This window comes from Sinocyclocheilus anshuiensis, unplaced genomic scaffold, assembly GCF_001515605.1.
Source record: "Sinocyclocheilus anshuiensis isolate Anshui unplaced genomic scaffold, SAMN03320099.WGS_v1.1 scaffold1706, whole genome shotgun sequence".
Taxonomy (NCBI): domain Eukaryota; kingdom Metazoa; phylum Chordata; class Actinopteri; order Cypriniformes; family Cyprinidae; genus Sinocyclocheilus; species Sinocyclocheilus anshuiensis.
In genome coordinates, this window is record NW_015546108.1 from 1 (window position 1) to 24,046 (window position 24,046).

General features: G+C 38.4%; 3 protein-coding genes across 4 annotated transcripts in view; all 3 read left to right on the forward strand.

Annotated features, from left to right (window-relative positions):
* The first annotated feature begins 135 nt into the window (after nt 1–135).
* Nucleotides 136–4,687, forward strand: cnbpb (CCHC-type zinc finger, nucleic acid binding protein b). Of its 2 annotated transcripts, none has more exons than XM_016502367.1 (5): nt 136–237; nt 1,401–1,519; nt 1,611–1,676; nt 3,415–3,613; nt 3,683–4,687. In XM_016502367.1, exons 2-5 carry the CDS (start codon nt 1,417–1,419, stop codon nt 3,798–3,800), a joined length of 486 nt encoding a protein of 161 aa, XP_016357853.1. In that variant the 5' UTR covers nt 136–237; nt 1,401–1,416; the 3' UTR covers nt 3,801–4,687. The 2 variants fall into 2 exon arrangements, with proteins under 2 accessions (XP_016357853.1, XP_016357852.1); XM_016502366.1 differs by having other exon boundaries at nt 138–237; nt 1,395–1,519.
* A 2,482-nt stretch (nt 4,688–7,169) lies between these two features.
* isy1 (ISY1 splicing factor homolog) lies at nt 7,170–14,632 on the forward strand. The gene is made up of 11 exons (XM_016502365.1): nt 7,170–7,264; nt 7,607–7,629; nt 7,719–7,770; nt 7,862–7,927; nt 8,008–8,050; nt 8,134–8,246; nt 8,872–8,989; nt 9,256–9,378; nt 13,530–13,648; nt 13,740–13,826; nt 14,350–14,632. Exons 1-11 carry the CDS (start codon nt 7,262–7,264, stop codon nt 14,455–14,457), a joined length of 855 nt encoding a protein of 284 aa, XP_016357851.1. The 5' UTR covers nt 7,170–7,261; the 3' UTR covers nt 14,458–14,632.
* Nucleotides 14,633–17,067: 2,435 nt separating this feature from the next.
* The window catches only part of LOC107700631 (cat eye syndrome critical region protein 5), a 16,790-nt gene continuing 9,811 nt past the window's right edge, over nt 17,068–24,046 (forward strand). Inside the window, exons 1-2 of the mRNA XM_016502364.1 lie at nt 17,068–17,217; nt 22,471–22,674. Coding sequence (XP_016357850.1) covers nt 17,119–17,217; nt 22,471–22,674 — 303 coding nt within the window. The 5' untranslated portion in view covers nt 17,068–17,118. The remainder of the gene's footprint in view (nt 17,218–22,470; nt 22,675–24,046) is intronic.

Below are 24,046 nucleotides of genomic sequence, written 5' to 3' on the forward strand. Positions count from 1 at the left end.
GTGTTCGGTGTATGAGGTGTGTGTGTGTGTGTTCGGTGTATGAGTCGCGGCTGACGCATCACAGCTGGCCCCGTGTGTCTCGGCTGTGAACGGGTGTTTGCAGAGCAGCGGGCCGTGTGCAGAGCGCGGTGGGCGGGGCGGAAGGAGTCGGCTGTGAGCGTGCCGTGCGCAAACCGCGTGTGGCGCAGCGCAGAGAGGAGGAACCGAAAATAAACAGCAACGAGTCACGTCGCCGAGGTGAGTTCCCTTAAAGGACGAAAATACGACATTTAACTCGACGCATACGGTGTGGTGACACCGTCACGCTCTCGGAGAGAGTCTCCGCTGTCTTGAAATTCCAGAGCTGTGTTTTTAAGGCGAATCGTTGAGGTCGAACGCGTCCAGAAAGGTCCAGAAGTGAGATTTTCTGACGGCGCACTTCGGCCTACTGCGACAGGCTGCGAGCGGGAAAGTCGTGCCATTGCAGCGAGTGCTCGCAGTGTTGCGATGATGATGTTTGTAATTAGCGAGTGCGATGTAATGTCGTCGCGGGACTGGATGGTCTCCCTCGGACAGGCCAGAGATCAGCCCTGAAGACTGCTGCTGATCTTCATCAGGCTTTCACATCATCGTGTTTTGCTCTCTGCGTGTAAGTGCCGATACTGTAGCGATGAGCTGTGCTGTGTGTTCATATCTGCGCTTACACAGCCTACCTAGGCAGCGGGTTTCTCCTCGGTAGGCGCCTTCTGACTCTCGAGTCGCGCGGTTTTCTGGCATCGTTCCCAACTTTCCCCTGGAACAGCATTGGGGCTCCGATTTTAACCGTTCGCACCAAAGGTTGGCAGGTTTTGGCATGTTTAAGTAGTTTATGCATAAATGCACCACGTGTGCTGTGGCCATTGGCAGTTGTAGCGAAGTCCAGCGGGTGAACGATTATTTTTTTAAAGTCGAATCTTGAATCTTTTGAATCGAGCGGATCTCGAGTCAAGAACTCCTCGAACAGAGAAAAGTTACTCAGTAAAATATGTTTAGGACTTTTGTCAGCGTACCTGTACCATGAAACGAGTTATTTTGGAAATGGCATTTTATTGAAAACCTATAAAAACTTTATTTTTTTAAAAATGTAAATTCATTTAAAGTTAATGCAAATTATATTGGTTTATGAACTGGTTTACAACTGTTTCAGTAAAATTTGCTCATCTAGTACTGTTTCCCCTAATGACTTTACTTGCAAGTCTAATGAATGTTTTTATGTATATTTTCATGAGCTTCTAGGTTTGTGTTCATTGAATATCTGACCTTCCTCTGGTGTCCAGACTGCAGCTGGAGCACGTGTTTCTCATCTGTGTGTCACGTTCAGAACTTCACTCAAACCGTATACCTGTTTATTTCCATTAAGTTTAATCTTTAATCAGTTGTAGGGTGCAGTCAGAGGCTATGAGCAGCAACGAGTGTTTTGGTTGCGGCCGCACCGGCCACTGGATCAAGAACTGCCCGAATGCTGGCCGTGGCCGGGGAAAGGGCCGTGGCAGAGGGAAAGGTGAGAGCCGCTCACTGTTGTGAACGGATCTGAACACTGATATTTGCTGAGCTGATTTAGTAAATAATGTGTTTCTCCTGCCCTACGCTAGATCTTTTCTGCTATCGCTGTGGAGAACCAGGCCACGTTGCGAGGGACTGTGAGAGGACCGAGGATGGTAAGGGCGTGAAATGTTAAAAAATGGGCTCTTGTTCATTGTTAAATGTCTGTAACATGTTTTGAATGTAGACATTTTGCATATCAGTGAGTCTGTCAGACACTCGTTGTTTTTTTGTACACTGGGAAAAAAAAATGGTATAGAAAAAATTCATTCAGCTAGTAAATTTCACAAATAATTGCAATTGACACGTTGAATTAAACACTGTTTGGTTCATTTTAAATGGTTCAGTGGTGTTAACGATGTACTTTTTTGACATGTACACTACAATAAAAAAATTGGTGTATGAACTATTTTTGGTCAGAAATTGCTAGTAAATTTCACAAATTACAAAGAAATGGCTAGGAACACATGGAATTAAACATGACATTTTGAAGCCGAAAGACTGAAAGTGTGTGTGTGTGTGTGTGTGTTTTTTTTTAATGTAACTCCAATAATCTCTTGTTTTATTTACAACTTAAGATTTTTAAAGCTTGAATGCTGACAAGTTTGAATATGTAAGCCTTTGTGCAGTATTCATGTCCATTCAGCATTGGGTTAGTTGACATGGTGCATCTTTTTTTCCTCATGCTGTAAAAACACTAAACTTTTTTTTTTTTTTTTCCCCAAAGTAAATAAAACGATTTATTTGGGTGTTTTACCAGAAAATACTATTTTATGTCTTTCCACTTCCAAATTTCACATTTAATTCAAGGCAGCGGCTATTTACACTAAGTGCAAATAGCTATAGATTCTATTTACACTGTTATAATAGCAGGATTTTCTGCTATTTATAATACTTATTGCAAATAGTGGCAATTACCTGCGCCTCAGTATTGTAGTACATTATAAAACAGCACGCAGTAATAACGTATTGAATGTAAATTATAATTTTAATTCAAATGATTAAATGGATGCCACCTTATTGGGACAATAAAGCCCTCCCTAACTCTACCCGATACTTTCTTTTCAACTTTTTGATTATTTCCTTCATTTTCATTGAAAATAAATGCCTTTCCGATGCGATATGAGATTTGAAAAGGGAGAAAAAAAGTTCGGCAGAAGGCGGGTTTGAACTCGGGTCGATCGCGTTACCATCTACGCCACTGAAGCTGATGTTTAACAAGAGTCTTGGTTCAGTGTTGACTGGACCAATCACACGTTGGTGGGCGGAGTTAGTGTAAATGGCCTCTGCCAACAAGGCGGGCTATTTGCACTTAGTGTAAACAGACACTCCGTTAATTCAATGTTACTTGTTGTTTCTTTGTCTGCATTTAAATCTAGACTCAAAACTCGTCTGTTTAGCTGTGCATTTATTGAATGAGCACTGTGCTACGTCCGAACTGATTGCACTGTATTTTATGTATAATCGTTTTCTATTTTTAACTGTTTTAAATGAATTTGAAATCAATTTCTGAATCATTTAAAAAGTTAAGTTGCCTGTTTTATTGTTGATTTTTTTGACTATTTTACTTCCTTTTATGTAAAGCACGTAGAATTACCATTTGTGTATGCAATGTGCTATATAAATAAACTTGCCTTGCCTTTGTAATTGGAATATCTGAATTAGAATTTACTACAATTTTTTTTTTTTTTTTTTTTTTTTGCAGTGTACATGTAAAAAATTTTTTTTTTTTCACACTGCCAAACCATTTAAAATGAACCAATAAAGTGTTTGAAGAATGTGAGAAGGCTGATCAGTCACAGCAAATAGAGTTTTTCTGAGCGCTGTGTTTTAATAAGCCGTTTTGTTTTGCAGCGTGCTACAACTGTGGCAGGGGCGGCCACATCTCCAGGGACTGCAAGGAGCCCAAGAAGGAGCGCGAGCAGGTCTGCTACAACTGCGGCAAAGCCGGCCACATGGCCCGCGACTGCGACCACGCCAACGAGCAGAAGTGCTACTCCTGCGGCGGCTTCGGACACATCCAGAAGGGCTGTGAGAAAGTCAAGTGCTACAGGTGAGGCCCGATCCTCAATGCTTCGGAGGCGAATGAGCCATGCCTGACCTGTGCTTCTGCTCCTCTCAGGTGCGGAGAGATCGGCCACGTCGCCGTACAGTGCAGCAAGGCCAGTGAAGTCAACTGCTACAACTGCGGAAAATCTGGCCACGTGGCGAAAGAATGCACCATCGAGGCCACCGCTTAGTCCCGTCTCCTCGTTCGCCCCTCCTTTTTCTGATTGATGGTTGTATTATTTTCTCTGAATCCTCTTCACTGGCCAACGGTTGGCAGATAGAGGCTATTCCCAGGCCAGTGAGCTCTTGACATGTAAAAGGAGGAAAGGGGTGGAAAAAAACTTTCCACTTTCTGCATTTAATACAAAAAAATGTTTGTTTAGTTTGGTAGAGGTGTTATGTATAATGCTTTGTTAAAGAACCCCCTTTCCGTGCCATGGTAAAAAAGAACCATACAGAGATCAGGGAAGCGCTCGCTTCTGAATGATTTGCATTTTTTGTTTTAGCAATGAGACTGAGGTAGCCTACGAGTGATTGACCTGGAAAAGCAGCACAGGACACATACGGTCAGGTCTATCCAGGCCAAACCAGCAGTACGCAGCTATGTGGAGAAAACACCAACAACAACAAAATACAAAACGTGTAACATAGCATATTCTGGAAACCTTGTGTAATAATAGATTCAGAAAATGACATCCTTTGTAAAACGGGCTGTTTGATCATTCGAGACAGCCGCGACGTCGAAAACCTAGTTCAGGATCCCAAGCGATACGGAGGGATGGCGTTTAGGTCGCTCTACCCAAGGTGGAAACTTCAATAAAATAACAATAAAAGAAGAAAGAAAAAAAAAAAAGGTCATAAAACAGATTTGGAGTTGGAAGAAAGGTGAATGTTTTCACAGAAATCAAAATGTTATTTTTGTACAATATCACGCAAGACTACTCTAAAAATAATAATAAAAAAACTATCATTTGCTTGTACTCTGTTTTTAAGTCGGAAGGTAAATGCAATTGAAGTTCTAGGACATAGAAATGTAATTTTAAACTATCAATAAATCTGGAGGAGGAAGGGGTGTGAAGCCTGGCGTTTCTTTCCTGAGTGGTCTCATTTTACGGTTTCATTCCAGGAATACACACATTTTTCATGATTGTTTTGGTTTATAGATTGTATTTTGGCCATATATATATATATTTTTTGTGTGTGTGTGAGTGCTGAGCCTTGCAATTTGAATGCTAATTCATATACTGTGTATGTAAGATCTCCTAGCATGATTTTTTTTTTTGTAAAGATATTTTGTAAAATGACTTAAAAAAAAAAAAGTATAAATAATACAATTTGGATTTTTTTTTTTTACAAAATAATTTTTTTAATTTAAAGTAGTAATAAAAAAAAAAACAATCTCTTCTTCCGTGTGCAGCCTTAAATGACCTTGTAACATTTTTTTTTATTGTTGACATCTGTATAAACGCAGCTCTGTTTTTCTGTTGACGCATTAAGCGGCATACAAGCCCAAAGAGCCTCTGAAAACCGAGCCCTGATGGACGCGTGAATGCCCCATTTAGTTTACTATGTTTATTATAATAACTCGATGCAACAGCTGGTCTGCGAGGTATCTGATGAACCGTAACTTAAGGAATGAATTTCATCAGTAAATTATTCAACAGCACATTTTACTTAAAGCTACGTATCGTTGTTCGTACAAACACTAATGGATGGTATTACAAAAAGCAATATAATGAAACCGAAGCAGGGCTGAATTTAGCTACTGATGTCATGTGACTAATAAGAGTATATAGAAACGTTATTTTTAGGTCTCTTGAAGCCAAATGAGATAGCAAAGTGATGTCAGGGGGGTGTGAAGTGCTCCGGGGTTACCACGGATCAATAAGAGCACAGCTACGCATAGCTTCAATGTAACTGGAGACCTGTAGCTCAGTTTTTCAGCATGATTCAGTCCTTTTCTGTCTGGCTCTCAGTGAAGGATTCATGTCGCATGCCATCACATGCATCCAAGCAAGCTCCTGTCAGCAGATGTGTCTTATATGATCTTATGGTAAAGTCTGGTGACGAGTGTTTTCACCTCGTTTAAAATAATGAAAATGCCAGATAGAGGGGGACTACTATATTCTCCATGCATTCACTGCAGCTGAAGACTGAACTTAAAGGAAGAACCAAACATAACCAAGTTGAGACCTCAGTCACAGTGGCGTTTACCGCTTCAAGCATGACTTCTACAAGAGAAATGGTGAATTGGAGAATGTATTTAGTGTAAAAGAGTGGCAACCCAGTTGAGATTGGTGACTAAAAACATGGAAAGTTCAGGTGGTGCTCTTCAACAAACCCTCAAGGCACAATGCTCCGGTTACTAATGTAACCTTGGTTTCCTGAGACGAGGGAGCGAGCGTTGACACACTTATGGGGAAACTCCTGTTTACTCTGATACTGAAGCCTGATTGGTTCATGCTCGTGTGGCTGCACGAACCAATGGCACTTCAACCCGCCAAAAGGGGAGGAGCAGACCTCTATATAAGTCGGCTCTTAGCGCCATTTCATCAGAAACTTTGGACAGAAGCCACAGTCATCGACTCGCGTGCAGTCTTATAGCACGGCAGCCTACGCGACGCTCGTTCCCTTATATCAGGGAACCGAGGTCATGTTAGTAACCGTAGCATTCCCTATCCACCGTTCTCTCCCGTTGCGTTTAACACGCTTATAGGGAATGCGTCCAATAGCGCCTGCTATGAGCAAGTGCAGAACGAAGCTGCTCTGCAAGCCCAGCCCTGGAGCACTCATGCTAAGGGCTCCTGTAAGCTTGAGCCAATAATGAGAGACTGTTCGACACTGTTTCAGTGTTTGATGACGCCACGAGTTATTACAGACACTAGGAAGTTAGAGCATGAAGTCCCAGTTCAACTTTGCCTCAAGAAGCTCTAAAATTCCTGTTTAAATAGCCAAAATGAGGCCAGCTGCCCTGCCAACAGAAACAGGATAGAGAGGAAAATTACATGATGCCGGTTCATACTTGCAAGCTATGCTGAAATAGATGTATTTATGTTTTTTCCCCACTCATCTCTGGATGCAGTGTGCTTTATTTACTTGTAAGATGCACATGTAGCAAAGCTGGTTCTCATTGTACAACTGAAGGGGACATTCTGACTTCAATCTTATATAATAGATCATGCTAGTTCACTGAAAAAATCTGACCTACAGAAAATAGTTAATATTAGATAAAGGCTTTGAGTTTACTTTTATTGTAAATCGTAATATTAATGAGTTAAAGAAGGCCTACTGATCTTAATTAAAGAGAAAACTCAAACGAAGTTCAACCTCTTGAAATGTCTCCAGTCTTATTGCGGTGCAGTTTTATCTCTCACCAGTAGATGGTACATAAGACGCCTTTTGAAAAACATTTTTTTTTGCGTTTACGCATGACCTCGTGATCATTTCAAGAGGTCTTTCAAAGTAGTACTAGTTACTAGTTAGCACCATGAATATACCAAATAAATAAATATATAAATAAACCCACCTGCGATTTTTTGTGTGGTCTGTCATCGCTTGGCGCGCCGGAAGTTGTCTATACGTCATATTCATGCGCCGTGCGCGCTCAGCGTTGAGCTCACGCAGGTCCAGGTTGAACGTCTGAACTACAAACATGGTAAAATAAAGATCCTTCTTTAGCTAATGGCTTTTAGATGATCATGCTTGTATGAGTGTACATTTATAAAAGTAATCACATCGCTTGTTCTCTGAAAACGACTGTATCTTCTGTAATACGAAGCGAAACTCGAGAGCGGAGTCATTTTTCACCGCTGACAGAAGTTTGTCAAGTAACCAGATTTAATAATAAACGTAACGTTACATTACGCAGTTCCTCTGATCAGATGCTTATAAGGTTTCTCAAGTATGAGAGTTGCATTTTCATACGGGTATATATGTTATATCGTAACGCTACATGTGAGCACCTGCTTAAATGAACGATTGCTGTTTTTATTTCTAGGCTCGAAACGCAGAAAAGGCCATGTGAGTGTTTTCCTCTTATATTTCTGTCAGAACTTTCTCTTGTGTCCTCTGCAGAACTTCCTATCAATGCTTTTTCCTTTATTCTGCAGGACGGCCTTGGCCAGGTTTCGTCAAGCCCAGCTTGAAGAGGGAAGGATTAAAGTGAGTGCACTTTGTCATCTAAACACTGATGTGCTGAGAGCATCTCTATGGCTTGTGCTTGTGTTCACCTGATCATATGACACATTCACAGGAAAGAAGACCTTTTCTTGCTTCAGAGTGTAATGAGTTACCTAAAGCAGAGAAGTGGAGGAGACAGGTCAGAAGATTCTGGTTAAATGCTATAATGCTACATATGCATATTAACTCGGTTAACCTCCATTTTTCTTGCACTTCTAGATTATCAGTGAGATTTCAAAGAAAGTCGCCCAGATTCAAAACGGTGAGAATATGTACAAGGAAAAAAAGCAAACATGAAATGTACATGTGGCGTTTACTAACTAAACTCCTGCCTGTCTTCCTCAGCTGGTTTGGGGGAATTTAAGATTCGTGATTTGAATGATGAAATCAACAAGCTGCTCAGAGAGAAAGGACACTGGGAAGTCCGAATCAAGGAACTGGGAGGCCCTGACTACAGGGTAAGAATATGAGTGCCGAGTTAAATGATTTTTATTGCATTTTTTGTCCATTTCATCTCAAATCATATTACATTTAATGCATATGGTTGCTGTATTAAATCAAATCAATTACAAATGTATATTTCTAACTTTGATCAGAATGTGCTTTGTTTGCCAAGTGCGTGCAAACACACAAGGAATTTGTTGTTTTGTTTTCATAGCATCTACAGTGAGCTCCTGAGATAACCAGTGAAAATAGTTCAGTTTTGCATGTTTCCAGTTTAATAAAAGATTCGATCGGCATAATAAACTGATCTCAAAAATGAACACAAGAATGTTTCAGTGTTTGGTTTGTCTTTTGCGTTAATGGAGCTGACATAAAACCTGAGATCACCCGAGCAATGTCACACATTTGCATTTAGTGGCTTTAAAATATTGAAATGTATCTGAAATACCTCGTCCCTATTTTATGTAATGATACTTTTTTGAATTCTTCAAAATCATATAATATTTGGTTTATTTCCCAGGTATGTAAATCCCAGGTTGTTCATGTGGTCTCAGAGGTTTAAACTGCGCTGTATTTGCTTTATGGCAGTGTTTCATATTTGTCAGCACGGCTTGAGCGTGTGTGTTTGCGTTTTAATAGAGAGTGGGGCCGAAGATGTTGGACCATGAGGGTAAAGAGGTGCCAGGAAACAGAGGATACAAGTATTTCGGTGCGGCTAAAGACTTACCAGGAGTCCGAGAGCTGTTCGAAAAAGAGCGTACGTTCAGTCACATAATAACTGATTGAGATCTGCTGTTTTCTATTAGTATTAGAACTCTGTGTGATGATATGTTGTAGCTGAGAGGTTAATGATATCTCTGGTTTAATAAAAACATTGTGACTTACTGTGAATTATTGCTGTCAGCATGTTTTGACGCCCAGTTCCTTTGACCAGAAATGTGCATTTTAGGCATCCTGTATAACATGATCATCTGAATATGTGAACATCTGCCTGACATTTATCTGTTTGATTTTCCATTGCAGCTGTAGCACCACCCAGAAAAACACGAGCGGAGCTGATGAAGGACATAGATGCTGACTATTATGGTTATAGGGACGAGGACGACGGCGCTTTAGTACCATTGGAACAGGAATATGAGAAACAAGGTGGGGCAAGTTCAGCTAAACGCTAGAAATACATAGTTTATCAGTGACTATGTTGACCAACACTGATGTTTTTTTTATACCTGATTAGGCTGATATTAGAAGCTGGTAATGTAAGGGCTTTTGTTTTCTAATTTTTATAGAAGTTGTTCAGCCAAAAATGGAAACTCGAATACATTTCTTTATTTAGCAGACAATTTTCTCCAAAGTAATTTAGCATACAAGCCAACAATACTTCAATACAGCAATGTCAAGTTTTAAGAATAAGGTAGATTAGTCATTTAATTCAATTTAAATGTGTATAGCGCTTTTCACAATACACATCGTTTAAAAGCAGCTTTACAGAAAATGCATGTGTCTGCATTACAAAGCAGAAGTGAATGTGTCCAAATAATGTTCATTTCACAAATGAACAGTTCAAGATAATAGAATCATACAGCTAGCTAACATTAATTAATTTCAGGCAGAAGTTCATTAAAGCGATTATTACAAGTGTGATCATAATGATTACAATATAGCGAAATTTTGGCAGCTGTGCATGTCGATTCAAGTTAGGGTCATCTGGGGTCCTCGCAGGGGTCAGCATCATCTCTTCACAGGTGTGGGGTCATCTGAACTCTTTCTATGGATCCACGCTGGAGCTGGTGTAATCTCTAGATACCTCGAGATGTGCAGCACAGTGTAGGAACAGAAAGGCAGATAGAAAAGAATTAGCGTAGCTGCTGTTCATAACATTTCAAGCAAAAAATATGTTTGACTTTTATCTGATCTAACTGAGAACAAGGGTGAGATTGAGATTCCTTATGCGAATGCTTGTCTGAAGAGATGTGTCTTTTAATCTAGATTTACACAGAGAGAGTGTGTTTGAGTCCCGGACATTATCAGGAAGACTATTCCAGAGTTTAGGAGCCAGATGGGAAAATTATCTCCTTCCTTTAGTGGACTTAGATATCCTAGGTACTACTAAAAGTCCAGAGTTTGGTGACCTTAAAGGGTCAAGAAACCCCCCGTTTCAGCACTGGTTAGTTCTCACTACAGTTTTAAAAAATGCAAAAAAAGTGGGCGTGGTGCGGAGGGGGAAGAGGGGAGACAGACCACACACACAGCTAACGAACTCTTATTACAAAGCAAAAACAAATACTCTACTTCAATCCATGAACGTTTCTCTCAGTTATTGTGTGCGATGTCATCTCACAGTCTGAAACGTCTGTCATAGCAAATCAACACATGCTGTTGTGAATAATTAAGCGATAATTCTTCTCATAGAATAAGACCACGCAGTCTCATGAATAATTTAACAGACACCGACACGTCATCGATATACTCTAGTCCATTGCACGTCACAAATTGTGACGTCAACACGATGTAGATTGTAAACCCGGAAGATGAAAATAGAACAAAAAAGCTTAAAATTAACCAGTTTTCTCCAACAATTAAAATTAACGGATGCTAACGTTGTCTTCTATGATGTGCAACACAAACACCTCTGCTAAAATCTCAGAAAAAGTAGTCTGGGGTTTCATGACCCTTTAAAGAGCGTGATGGATTATAGGGCATAAGAAGATCAGTTAAAGGGGTCATATGATGCGATTTCAATTTTTCCTTTCTCTTTGGAGTGTTACAAGCTCTTGGTGCATAAAGAAGATCTGCAAAGTTGCAAAGACTAAAGTCTCAAATCCAAAGAGATATGATCACCGGATCGGCTTTCACCGTGGACGAAGCGTGGAGTCCAGCCCGGGGTCGTCACATGTGGTTGCTACAGGCATCACAGTATGGTGAGGGGCGTAACATTTCCGTCACACGCTTGAGGAATTCGGCCAATCACAACGCACTGGATAGCTGGCCAATCACAGCACACCTCACTTTTTCAGACCGATGAGCTTTGTAAAAATCGACGCGTTTCAGAAAGGCGGGGCATAGAGGAGAAACAATAATGTACAGTATGTGGAAAATAATGTGTTTTTTGAACCTTAAACCGCATAAACACATTTCATTACACCAAATACACAAAATAATGTTCTTTTTAGCAACATCATATGACCCCTTTAAATATACAGGAGCTAAACCATTTAGTGCCTTATAGGTAAGTAGCAATACTTTGAAATCAATACAGAACTTAATAGGTAACCACTGTAGAGATGATCAAATTGGGGTAATATGATCATATTTTTTTGACCTGGTAAGAACTCCTGGTAATAGCAGTTGCTTTTTGGACTAACTGCAGCTTGTTTATTGATGATGCAGGGCAACCAGCTAGTAGTGCATTACAGTAATCTAGTCGAGAAGGCATGAATGCATGAACTAGCTTTTCTGCGTCAGAAACAGATAACACGTTCCATAGCTTAGCAATGTTTCTGAGATGGAAGAAGGCTGTTTTTGTAACATGAAATATGATTTTCGAAAGATAAGTTGCTGTCTAATATAACACCCAAGTCTTTAACTGCAGATGATGACATACAGTAACAGTACACCCTTCTAGTTGCAAATTGTATTCTAAGAGATTCTGTGTGCAGGATTTTGGTCCAATAAGTAATACCTCAGTCTTGTCTGAATTTAATAGAAGAAAATTACTGGTCATCCGTTGTTTTATATCTTTAACACAATTTGCCAACTTGGATAGTTTAGAAATTTCATCTGGTCGTGATGAAATATATCTCTGAGTATCATCGGCATAGCAGTGGAAACTAATTCCATGTTTTCTAATAATGTTGCCAAGTGGCAGCATGTATATTGAAAATAACAGAGGGCCTAGCACAGATCCTTGCGGCACCCCATAATTTACTGATGTTAACGCGGATTTTTCACCATTTAAGTAGACAAAATGGTAACGTTGTTCTAAGTACGATCTAAACCACTGTAATGCCTGTCCCTGAATACCAGTGTAATTTTCAGTGGAAACTAATTCCATGTTTTCTAATAATGTTGCCAAGAGGCAGCATGTATATTGAAAATAACAGAGGGCCTAACACGGATCCTTGCGGCACCCCATAATTTACTGAAGTGAACTTAGATTTTTCACCATTTAAGTAGACAAAATTGTAACGTCCTGCTAAGTACGATCTAAACCACTGTAATGCCTGTCCCTGAATACCAGTGTAATTTTGTAGTCAGCCTAAGAGTATCATGGTCTATACTCTATAGTGTCAAGCGCAGCACTAAGATCAAGTAAAACTAGTATTTAGACACATCCTTGGTCAGAAGCCAGAAGTAAGTCATTTGTTATTTTAACGAGCACAGTTTCTGTGCTATGATGAGGCCTGAATCCAGACTGAAATTCTTCATAGAGATCATTTTTTTTGCAGGAAGGAGCACAATTGAGCAGACACAACTTTTTCTAATATTTTAGACATAAACTGAAGATTTGAAATGGGTCTGTAATTTGCTTTAAGTTGTGGTTTCTTAATGAGAGGCTTAATAACTGCCATCTTAAATGGTTTTGGAACATGAGATAGAGATTGTCAAGTTTATTGTAAATAATTGCACATCTGTTGAACTGCTGTGTTGAAGGCAAGAGTAAATCAACTGCATCACTCACTTTACTTTAATTAGTGCTGATGACCATTAGCAAGAGCAAAACCAGCCTCGTGCCTTTAGATGAACTGAACAACCACAAGGTCCCGCTCCCTCTGAAACAAGATTTAGGGTGTCGTAGACCCTCGCACACTGGCATCATCCGGATGAAGCACTGCATTGTGTGAATGTACGCTGTGGTACTGTTGTGGCATTGTGTGCTGATGGCATTTCCTGACATGTGTTTCCCATTTGTGTCTGTTAAAGCGCATGCTAGACGTGCAGCAGAAGGTTTGGTGCGACTCATAAGAAGCATCACTCTGCAGCTGACTGTCCAGTGACCTGAAGCGCACGCTCGCGTCACATGACTGCTGCGTTCCACATCACATTCATTCACTTAAACCCTCTGCAGTTGCAGTTTAAAATACATGCACCGTTCGGACAAATCATATTCTATGTTCTAGAATTTAGTGTGTATGTATGTGTATATACAGTGGTGTGAAAAAGTGTTGGCCCCCTTCCTGTTTTTTAAATTTTTTGCATATTTGTCACACTTGAAAGATTCGACTTTGCTTCTACCGCTTCCTCTGAGTTACATGTAATGCATAAGTATTAATCCTGATTTGTGTTTTCTGTTTCGGCAGTCATAGCAGAGGCTGTTGAGAAATGGAAAGCAGACAAAGAGGCTCGCTCAGCTGTTGGTGGAGGCGAGAAAGACACGGAAGAGGAGGAGGAATATATTTACGCTGTCAGAGATGAAGAGGTAAACCTCTCCGTCCGTGCTGCTCTGTTTAATTCAATTTCTGCCACTACATTTATTACATTTGTCTCATTTTGTAATATATTTTGAGCAGTCTGATGATGAGATGGGAGAACAGATGGAGGGAGAAGATGGTTCACAGTCGTTCATCGCTCATGTTCCTGTTCCCTCTCAGAAGGAGGTTTGTTTCAGTTTAAACTGAGTTCAGTTCAGTCCATTTAAACCACAAAAAAAAACAAGTTTCATTTTGATTAAGGCAGCCTAAAGAGAAGGAATCATCATCCAGAAATGAAAGTACCGTCATGTACTCGCCCTCATGTCCTTCCAAACCCACATGACTTCCATGAAATACAAAAGGAGAATATTTGAAGAATCTGTGAAGCTCAGAAAAGTGAGAAAAGCACCATAAAAGTAGTCCAAATGATTTATGCACCATATTCCGAGTCACTTTTTTTATAAAAAATAACTTTATTCTCTGAAAACTTACCTTAAGTAAACTTTTCACTACAGCTTTCAGATCTGTGAACTGTGGTGATTGTGAACTAAAACAGAAAAAACAAAGCTGTCGCAACAACAATCTCCATTGAGAATTTTGCGTTGAAATGACAATTTTAGTTTTTGGGTGAACTGTTTCTTTAGTTAATCATGAAATTTTAAATGTGTAAAGTAAAAATCTGTTGAAATGATGTTCTTGTGGATCACAGATTGAGGAAGCCCTGGTGAGACGGAAGAAAATGGAGCTGCTGCAGAAATACGCCAGTGAGAGCTTGATGGCACAGAGTGAAGAGGCCAAAGCATTACTTGGTTTATAGTGGGATCAGTGTGTTGGGTTGGAATGGGTTCATATTCCTTTGTGGCGTGTACAGTCTTACACAGCCATGACTCTTAATGTGAACGAACGTTGAGGCCAGAGCGGAGCACAAGATGTATAAGAAACAGAATTGATGTGGTTGAAGATGCTTCTGAACATCAAAGTGTGCAAGCCAGGCACAAAAAAGCTTATTTGAAGAATCTGTGAAGCTCAGAAAAGCGAGAAAAGCACCATAAAAGTAGTCCAAATGATTTATGCACCATATTCCGAGTCACTTTTTTATAAAAAATAACTTTATTCTCTGAAAACTTACCTTAAGTAAACTTTTCACTACAGCTTTCAGATCTGTGAACTGTGGTGATTGTGAACTAAAACAGAAAAAACAAAGCTGTCGCAACAACAATCTCCATTGAGAATTTTGCGTTGAAATGACAATTTTAGTTTTTGGGTGAACTGTTTCTTTAGTTAATCATGAAATTTTAAATGTGTAAAGTAAAAATCTGTTGAAATGATGTTCTTGTGGATCACAGATTGAGGAAGCCCTGGTGAGACGGAAGAAAATGGAGCTGCTGCAGAAATACGCCAGTGAGAGCTTGATGGCACAGAGTGAAGAGGCCAAAGCATTACTTGGTTTATAGTGGGATCAGTGTGTTGGGTTGGAATGGGTTCATATTCCTTTGTGGCGTGTACAGTCTTACACAGCCATGACTCTTAATGTGAACGAACGTTGAGGCCAGAGCGGAGCACAAGATGTATAAGAAACAGAATTGATGTGGTTGAAGATGCTTCTGAACATCAAAGTGTGCAAGCCAGGCACAAAAAAGCTGAAATTATTTGTCTAGATTAACTTGACTTGATCAGTATGACGCCGATTAACTGTAGTTAACATTTAGTCGTTAAGCTGTGTTACATCTGTGCTATTTGGACCATACCTTTGGCGTTGTTGTTATGCTGATCTTGTCAAATTGTGTGTTACATTTAGGTATGAACAGTTTTTTTGCAAATTGGTTTTTGAAAATGGAAAAACAACTTAATTTGTTCAACCAGTGGAAGGACAGAAATCTCTGTAAAGATTTCCCTTCTTGGACGAGTAAACTGCTTTTTTACAAAACTCTGTATACTGTTAATGTGCTTCCTTTGTGAATGCATTTGAAAAGTACTAACACACCGAAAATATTCACACGTTACATTAAGGAACAAACCATTCTCTGATGAGAGACCGTCTGGTTCATGTGACCAGCCAAACCGAAGTTACTCAAATAAACCACAGTCACATTTACACAATCAGCTAAATCTAATATTCTTGTTCAGCCAAAGTGACCTTTTTCTGCAGTGTAAACGATGTAATACAGGCTTTGTGTCTTTTTTTTATTTTATTATATATAATCAAAACATATTCAACAACATTATATTAAAATTAGTGCTGGGGCAACGATTAATCGCATCCAAAATAAAAGTTTTTGTTTACGTAGTATATGTGTGTGTACTGTGTATATTTATTATGTATATATAAATACACACACATACACTATATATTTTGAAAATATTTAAATGTATTTATATTCATATAATTTATATTATATATAAATTAATATATAAACAATATTTTTCTTAAATATATACATATGTATTTATATATACATAATAAATATACACAGTACACACACATATACTACGTAAACAAAAACTTTTATTTTGGATGCGATTAATCGTTGCCCCAGCACTAATTAAAATTTACTAATTTTTTTTTATAAAAAATTTAAATATCCATTTAAAATAAAAAATTGTGATCAAATTCACTTTTTTTATTTAAGTGCAAAAAAAAAAAAAAGATTTTAAACAAAAGTATAAATTAGAAATTAAGATATGCTTCAATGGCATATGATTGTGATATGGCATAGCAGACAAAATCAAAAGTCATCATGGCCCAGTCATTAACTTTGGCTCGTGGGCCCTGGTTTGGGCATCTCTGATCTTTTATATTTTATTTTATTGATTGATTGATGCACTCAGTAAGCTTGGCTCTTATCGGTCCATCAATGTTATCTGTGGTTAAGGACTTCATATTTCTCTTCATCTTTAGGCTATATAAAGTTATAATAACTCCGTAGTAGTAGTAGTCTCTAATAGGTGCTGATCCTTTCTGTGTGTAAAACAATTAGCAAATAAATAAATATAAATACAGAACGCACATTTAAAGTAACAGCGAGAAAACATTTCTTCACGTTATGATTCGTCATTTCTTTTTTATCACATTATTTAGTAATCACGTTTCCCAGCGGCCCGCTCGTGCGGGTGACGTCACTAGTAGCCTACTTCCACATGTGCCGCAGTAGTAGGCTTTGTTTCGATTCGCGCACACCCTCCCTCTTTTCTTCATAACAACATTTAGCTTTGTGGGACCGTTTATTGCTCTTCATCATGTGCATTTTAATGTAGGACGGCTAGCGTCTGGAAGTGAATACTAGTGTTGTCTGCTATCTAGTGGAGGTGGCGGGTCAGTCTGGAGGGGGGTGTCTCATTTCTCCATCTGCCGGCGAGGAGGGCTGTTGGTTTCCTGACTGGATTCGGACCACCTCTCTGTCGTCACATCACACCGCTACAAAAGCTTCATGGAGACATTGGGAGCAGTCGAATCCGGCCAGAAACGCGTCGCATCGAAATGAAGCTCTTGATCAACGCGCTGCTGAGGTCGGCGAGCGGCGTGGGTTCGCAGCGGCAGCGCGTTGCGGCGCTGGGGCGATGCGGACTGTGCAGTAAGGTAGAGGACGTGTTTACATTCCTACATCAGCATCATGTGATGTTTGCTCAAGCGCTGGACCCATTGTTAGTGTGCGTTTAACTGTCAGAAATGCAGTTTATTCCTTGTCTGTAGTCTTTTTCATTTCCCAATTGTTATTCCACACAGGATCTCGCTTGAGAATGAACTCTTTTTCTTTCATTTCCCGCACTAAGTTCTCGTGTAGGTTGATGAATGTGAATATTTGCTAGCGGAGCTTGATTTCTTGAGTCCTGCAGAAAGCGTTTCGTGTCGGCTGTAGTTCCTCTAATGTGCAGCTCTCGGCTTTATGGCACACAGTGTACAGCTGTGGAGTTATTGATCCGTGTGTCATGCTGTCTGCAGGGCTTTAGACTCACAATCAGTATCCTGACATCTGCGAATATCACCAGTTACCGCGTGTTAAATGCGTAAAATGATATTTTGATCCTGACCCTTGTTTATGTCATTACACTGTAACTGCAAGGTTAGTACACTTCATTTTGTAGCTCTGAGCAAAAGCAGTATCATATATGTATACTTGCATAGATATATTAATCTGTCAATATAGTTTTTTGTCATAATACCGATTTATATTACAGATTGTATTCTGACTAGTTCACATGTCTGATAGCTAAAATACAAAACATAATATTCATTTTTGATATTTTATTAATATGCAAGCAGTAATGATGGGCCCAAGCCATTGGCGCAACCGCTACCCCGTGGCACAGCAGGCACATGCATTTACTGAAACCCGCTGGCAGTCTGGTTTTAAGGGTTACGGCTATGAAAGTGATACACACACACACACTCACACACACACAGAGAGAACAATATATAAAACTTGCTGTAAAAAATATATTGTTCATTGTTAGTTCATGTTAGGTAATGCATTAACTAATGTTAACAAATTAGACCTTATTGTTTTCAAAACTTTTAATGATCTGTAATTATTTATGAAATAATTATATAAAACTATATTACCAATATAGTACATATTAACTTATTTTATGTATTTGTCATTTAATTGAACTGAGCAGTAAGCGATGCTTAAATGCTTCAAATATTTCTTATCTGAGTGAGAGAGTGTAGGGTATATAAAACTTTTAATGATCTATAAGATAAAAAAAAAAAAAAAGATTTTAATGCTCCATTCAAGAAATCCAAAATTTGTTTGCAATTTAGTAACTTCAGAATCTTGGCATCATGTTGACAAAGTTTGGTGTGAATTGCTTGATTCTCTTAGGAGGAGTATGCATTAATTCACAGCCTGATTTTTCCAAAAATCCACATTCAGACCAAAATAGCCGACTTCCTGTTGGTCGTAGCTAATGACTGTAAATTAGAAAGTTGTCTGGCTTGATGAGAACAATATATGTCCCGAGTTTGGTGTCTGTAGGAAAAACTACCCCCACACACACACTTTTGTCAAAAAGTGGCGCTATAGAGCGCCTGCTCCACACCCATTTGTGAGCTTTTGCCAGTGTCTATCTATCATTAATACTGATGTGTGTCGAGTTTCATGACATTCTAAGCATGTTAAGTGCCTTAAAAACACCTGAAAACAATATTAAAGTTTGACACGTTGCCATGGCAACAGTATTTAAGATATCAAGAAACCCTTTGCAGTTTTACATCTGCTGTGTTTTGACATTATTCTGATGAAGTTTAAGAAAACAGAGTAAAAATAAGAGGCTAATTTCAAAGCATTTTGAAAATGACACACTTCCTGCTGCCAGTTGGTGGCGCTATAATTTGACTCCTAATAGTCACAGTAGTCATCTATGTAATCGGCCTCATACAACAAACAAACTGCTTAAGTTTGATCAAAATCAGACAAAGTGTGCAAAAGTTATTAGACACTTCCTGTTTCTCATTTCTCTCCATAATTTCGTCTCATTGCCAAACTGTTTGAGATATCAAAAATCCCTTTGCAATTTAGCATCCTCAAAGGGTGTGCAAAGTTTCAAGAGTTTCTGAGCATGTTTGGGCCCTCAAAAATGAGATTCATTTTGGAGAAGAAGAAGAAGAAACGGAGCAGCATTGGTGCTTGGGCCCTAATAATCCTAAAGAAAATAATAGGGCCCTTCTCCCCCTAGGGACTTGTTAGTTTGCCTGTGAATACCATTGTTGGGTTCTTTTTTTAGAGACCCATCAACATTTAACATTTTACTAATCACTGATTAAGTTGAAAAGTGTCAAAACAATTATTGGCGTATCTTTGCTCTGTACAGTGAAATCATTTAGATTTGTGACTGACTGATACAGATTTTTTAATCCATGAGCTCGGTGTGCTATATTCAATATTATGTAGACTATATGATACAATCTAATAATAGTAAATGTACTCAAAATGACTGAAATTGAGCAAATATATATTTTACACAGTGTTCAATCATAATTGACTCGGGGTTATTATAGTTAACTAAAATAGAAAAAGAAAAACATTTTCGTGAATTGGAATAAAATGAACATTAACTAAAATAAAATATAAAACCTTTTTATTTCAGCTAGATGCCAAGGCAACATTTCTTATTTTAATTTAATTTGTTGTTGTACTAAAATAACTAAAGTTGAAATATAATGACTGAAAATTATATATACAGTTGTGGTCGAAATTGTACACACACTTTGCGGTATCTGCAAAATGATGATTATTTAACCAAAATACACGAGGGATCATACAAAATGCGTTATTTTTTTATTTAGTACTAGTTTTTGATTTAGTATTAAAAGTATTATTTACTCTTGTGGACTATATGTAGGCTAAACGTCTTTTATGTGAAATATCTTATTCAGGTCAGTACTAAATATGCATTTTGTATGATCCCTCTAATCTTGGTAAAATAATTAGGCTAACATTTTGCAGATTCTGCAAAGTGTATGACAAAATTTTGACTTCCAAGAGACTACCTACCATATATGTTGAATGTAAAAAGAATGATTCAAAGTATTCATAAAAAATAAATAGTATCTGAAATAGCACTGTTTTTGCAGTCAATATCAATATTCACAATGCATAATACTTTTTCTGTAACTTTTAAAATTGCTCGAGGCATACATTAGATGCAAATGCGTTTGTTTCCCATATTGCTCAGTGAAGTTCAGTGCTGTGCAAAATCAGTATTACAAACTTTCAGACTAAAGCTGTGTGTCTGTTATCACCGTCTCAGCAGTTTGTTGTTGACCATGCATGACCAATTCATTGCACACACAGTGAAACCAAACCTCTTCCCCATACTGAAGATGTGCGTATCTTAAGAAAAATCTAGCTAATAAATATCATGCAGTTGCTATGCTCTGTTTCTTCTGTAGTCTTCTGTCATATGTAAGAGCTGCAGTGACATCAATGAGAAAAACACAAAAGCTCCCTAAGGGGAAGTGCAGCTGTTTCATTTGAGCAGATTGAAGCGAACTGGCCCTAATCCTCAAGTGATCGCAGACAGAAAACAAGGGACAAATGTCCAGCAGGGGTCAAGTGTGACGCAGCATCATCTTCTCTTGTGCGTAATCGTGTGCGATCTAATCTGTCTTGGGAAAAGAGGTTATGCATTGTGTAGGTGACTTAGTATTTTATTCTGTTAGATCATGTACATTTTATTATTTCATGTTGCAAAGCATCAATTTAAACATTCAGTATCGCTTTCTTTGTATTTAAAACAGTCGTAACAGTAAATAATGTGTAATTACAAGCACCTAACACTAAAACCCTAAACCTAAAGTAAATACATGTTGTTAATTAATTCTATTTATGTAATTACGTTATGTGTTAGAACATTATTAATATACTTCTTTGTGTAATTACACTGTATCAAGGACACCTTAAAATAAACGGACCAAACACTCTTTTTTTTTTATGGCGAAATTTCTCTGGCAAACTTGAGCCTGTTGCAAAATCTTTTGTTCTCACATGAAATTCCTGATCGTGTGGATTCCTGTTGAAATGAATGGATTTCACTAAATGTGATCGCACCTTTAGTCATAGTGTCACTTTATGGCTGAATCTCATGACAACTGACAAGAACATGTCTTGGACATATTTCATCCCAAAATAAAATACTTGATCAAATTCTTATTACAGTAATATATATATACTGTATATATATATAATATATCTATAATTTATAGTTCAGTGAGTGAAAAGCAACTCTTTAGTGAATGTGTCAAGTGAATCACTCAGTCACTCATGGTTTGCTTTATGTAACAAAAACATTCATTGTTATTGTAATAAGTAATAGAAATATTTTTCATCAATTTGAATTCAAAATGTAGATATTTGGGTTTATTGTTCACAATATATTTTTTTGTTGTGTTTTCAGTGCTTCCATGCAGGGTTATTATTATTAACAGAAACTAAAACTAAAACCATACAAACCCTAACACACACACACACACACACTTCTTTCATACAAAGATGGGTTCAAGTTTACTACAAGTGGTAACTAAATACATTTTTTAATACAGATAGTATGTTAAAAGCACATTTTAGTTCATATTCATGGTCTCAAAATAGCACAGTTGAGTACACTTAGATGTTCAAATCAGAAACCAAAGTTAAACAGAAAACAAAACGTATATGTGTATAAACTGTCACAAATAACGAAGCTAGCTAGCTTGTTAGCTTGAGAATACTTACCCTCAAATTTGTCGACATAACACGAAACATCCGATTTAAAGCCCTTCTCCTTACTAGAGGTGAGAGGTGCCGCTTCGATTGACATCGTTTACCGTAATCAGTGGAAGATCTTGCAAGCAGCGACTCTAAAGTCCATGCTAGCGCTGGTTGAAATGGAAGGCAAAAATGCCCACTGTACATGGTGTCTCAAAATAGCACAGTTGAGTACACTTGGATGTTCTTAAGATTATCTTAAGAAGTACTAAAGACTAATTATTAATATATTAAGTACAAAATTAGTGCGCGAAAATAGAGCACTTTAAGTACATTACGGAAGTGTACTTTTTTTTTCACCTGGGACATTATATTTTTAAATTGGGCTATAATGGTGCACAAATTTCACAGTTCAGTATGCACCTCAGTGTTCAGGTCACGGTTTGGTTTCGAAGCAGCAGGGTGAGCAAAGCATCTCTCTTAAGCTGCCTGTCTGCGAGACAGTGGAACGCAGACAAGCTTAGTATACTTTGAGTGATTTACAGTAATAACAATCATGTGCAAAAACTAGTCCTGTGTGCTTCATTTCCTTTAGGCATTGCAGAATTTAATTTCTCATCCTTATGTTGTAATCTCCTCAACAGTCCGAGCCGAGCTTTGGGTTGCTGTTTGACATCGATGGCGTCTTGGTGCGAGGAAAGACCCCCATCCCAGCAGCAAAGAGAGCTTTCCAGAAGCTGGTGGACGCAAAGGGACAGTTCGTGGTTCCGGTTGTCTTTGTCACCAATGCTGGCAACTGTTTACGACAGAAGAAGGCCGATCAGCTGTCTCACATACTGGGTGTTCCTGTGAGTTCTGCTCGCTCATATTCATGAGGACAATTCTGACATGCAGCCTGCTTGATGCATGCATTGCAGCTTTTTATATGCAATTAATTCAGCTTGATTCTCAGTTCACTGAAGGCACAGGGCTCGAATCATGACAAATCAATGTAACCTTGATATTTTGAGATACTTATGAAAATGTACTGTACAAAGATCACTTACCTTCCCACATTTACACTTCAGAAACATGGCCTGTTCGGTCATACAGAGATATTTGGGTTAGAGCTGAATATCATTGCTACACACCAGCAGAACGAAGCACGAAAGTTTGTCGAAACAACACATTTGTGTTTCATTTTTTTTTTATTACTGAAGAGTGTTGAACTTTCTGTTCCTGCGTCCTGTTCTTCATGCAATCCAGAATAGCAGCACAACTGAAAGATTTGAGCGGCGCCCTCTACTGTACAGACGTGAATTTACATTTCCTTCAGCCTGAGGCTTATTCACTTCAGTTCTGGTGTGAAAGGGCTTTTACATTTGCCAAAATTGTAGTATAATTGTATTTATATTAAATTGTAATTATATTAAAAACAAACAGATGCCCAGATGAGAAAAAGAAACTCAAATGTAACAAAATGCATTACTTTCCATAAAAAGTAACTACGTAACGCAATTAGTTACTTTTAGGGCTGGGTAAAAAATATAGATATCTCGATATTAATCGATTCTCATTTTTACGGAACGATATCGATTCTTAAATCCCAAGAATCGATTATTCTAGCCTGTTTTTATTTAATGGACGGAAAGTTGACGGGCACTTCCCATCCAATATATCGCAATAAGCATTGTGCTTTGGTACTTTTAATATGAAACAAAGCCTCAGATTTCAAATTCTGTCCATTGTATTGCAGTATTCAAACAATAAATGCCGTTTTGGCACCGTTTAATGTGGAGTGACAGATCGCTGTAGTGCCTCAGTTCAACAGACGTGGCAGCGCGAGGCACACGTGAACTGATCATCTCCTCCACATTAATACCAGTTTCAGCACAAAATAAACATGACTAAACATCCGAAGGTAAGTTAAAAGAAAGAGTACAACTTTACTATCCGTATCCTGTCTCAAATAATCGCTCAATCAGTGTTTCAGTCGCGCAAAGACGTCATAACAGCTTGTAAACAATGTCACGTAACGTCATTTACCTCAGAAAAAACATATTCGGTGACCATAAACTCATTAGTCAGCTAGAAAATGAAACTGTAGAGAGGGGCATTTCGCTAAATATATGCACCAACATATTCATTATAATTGTTTACTGTTCCTCAATGTTTCATTTATGTTTGAATAAATCCATCAAGTTTTTGACAGCCACCATTTAAATGTTTATATTTCAAAAA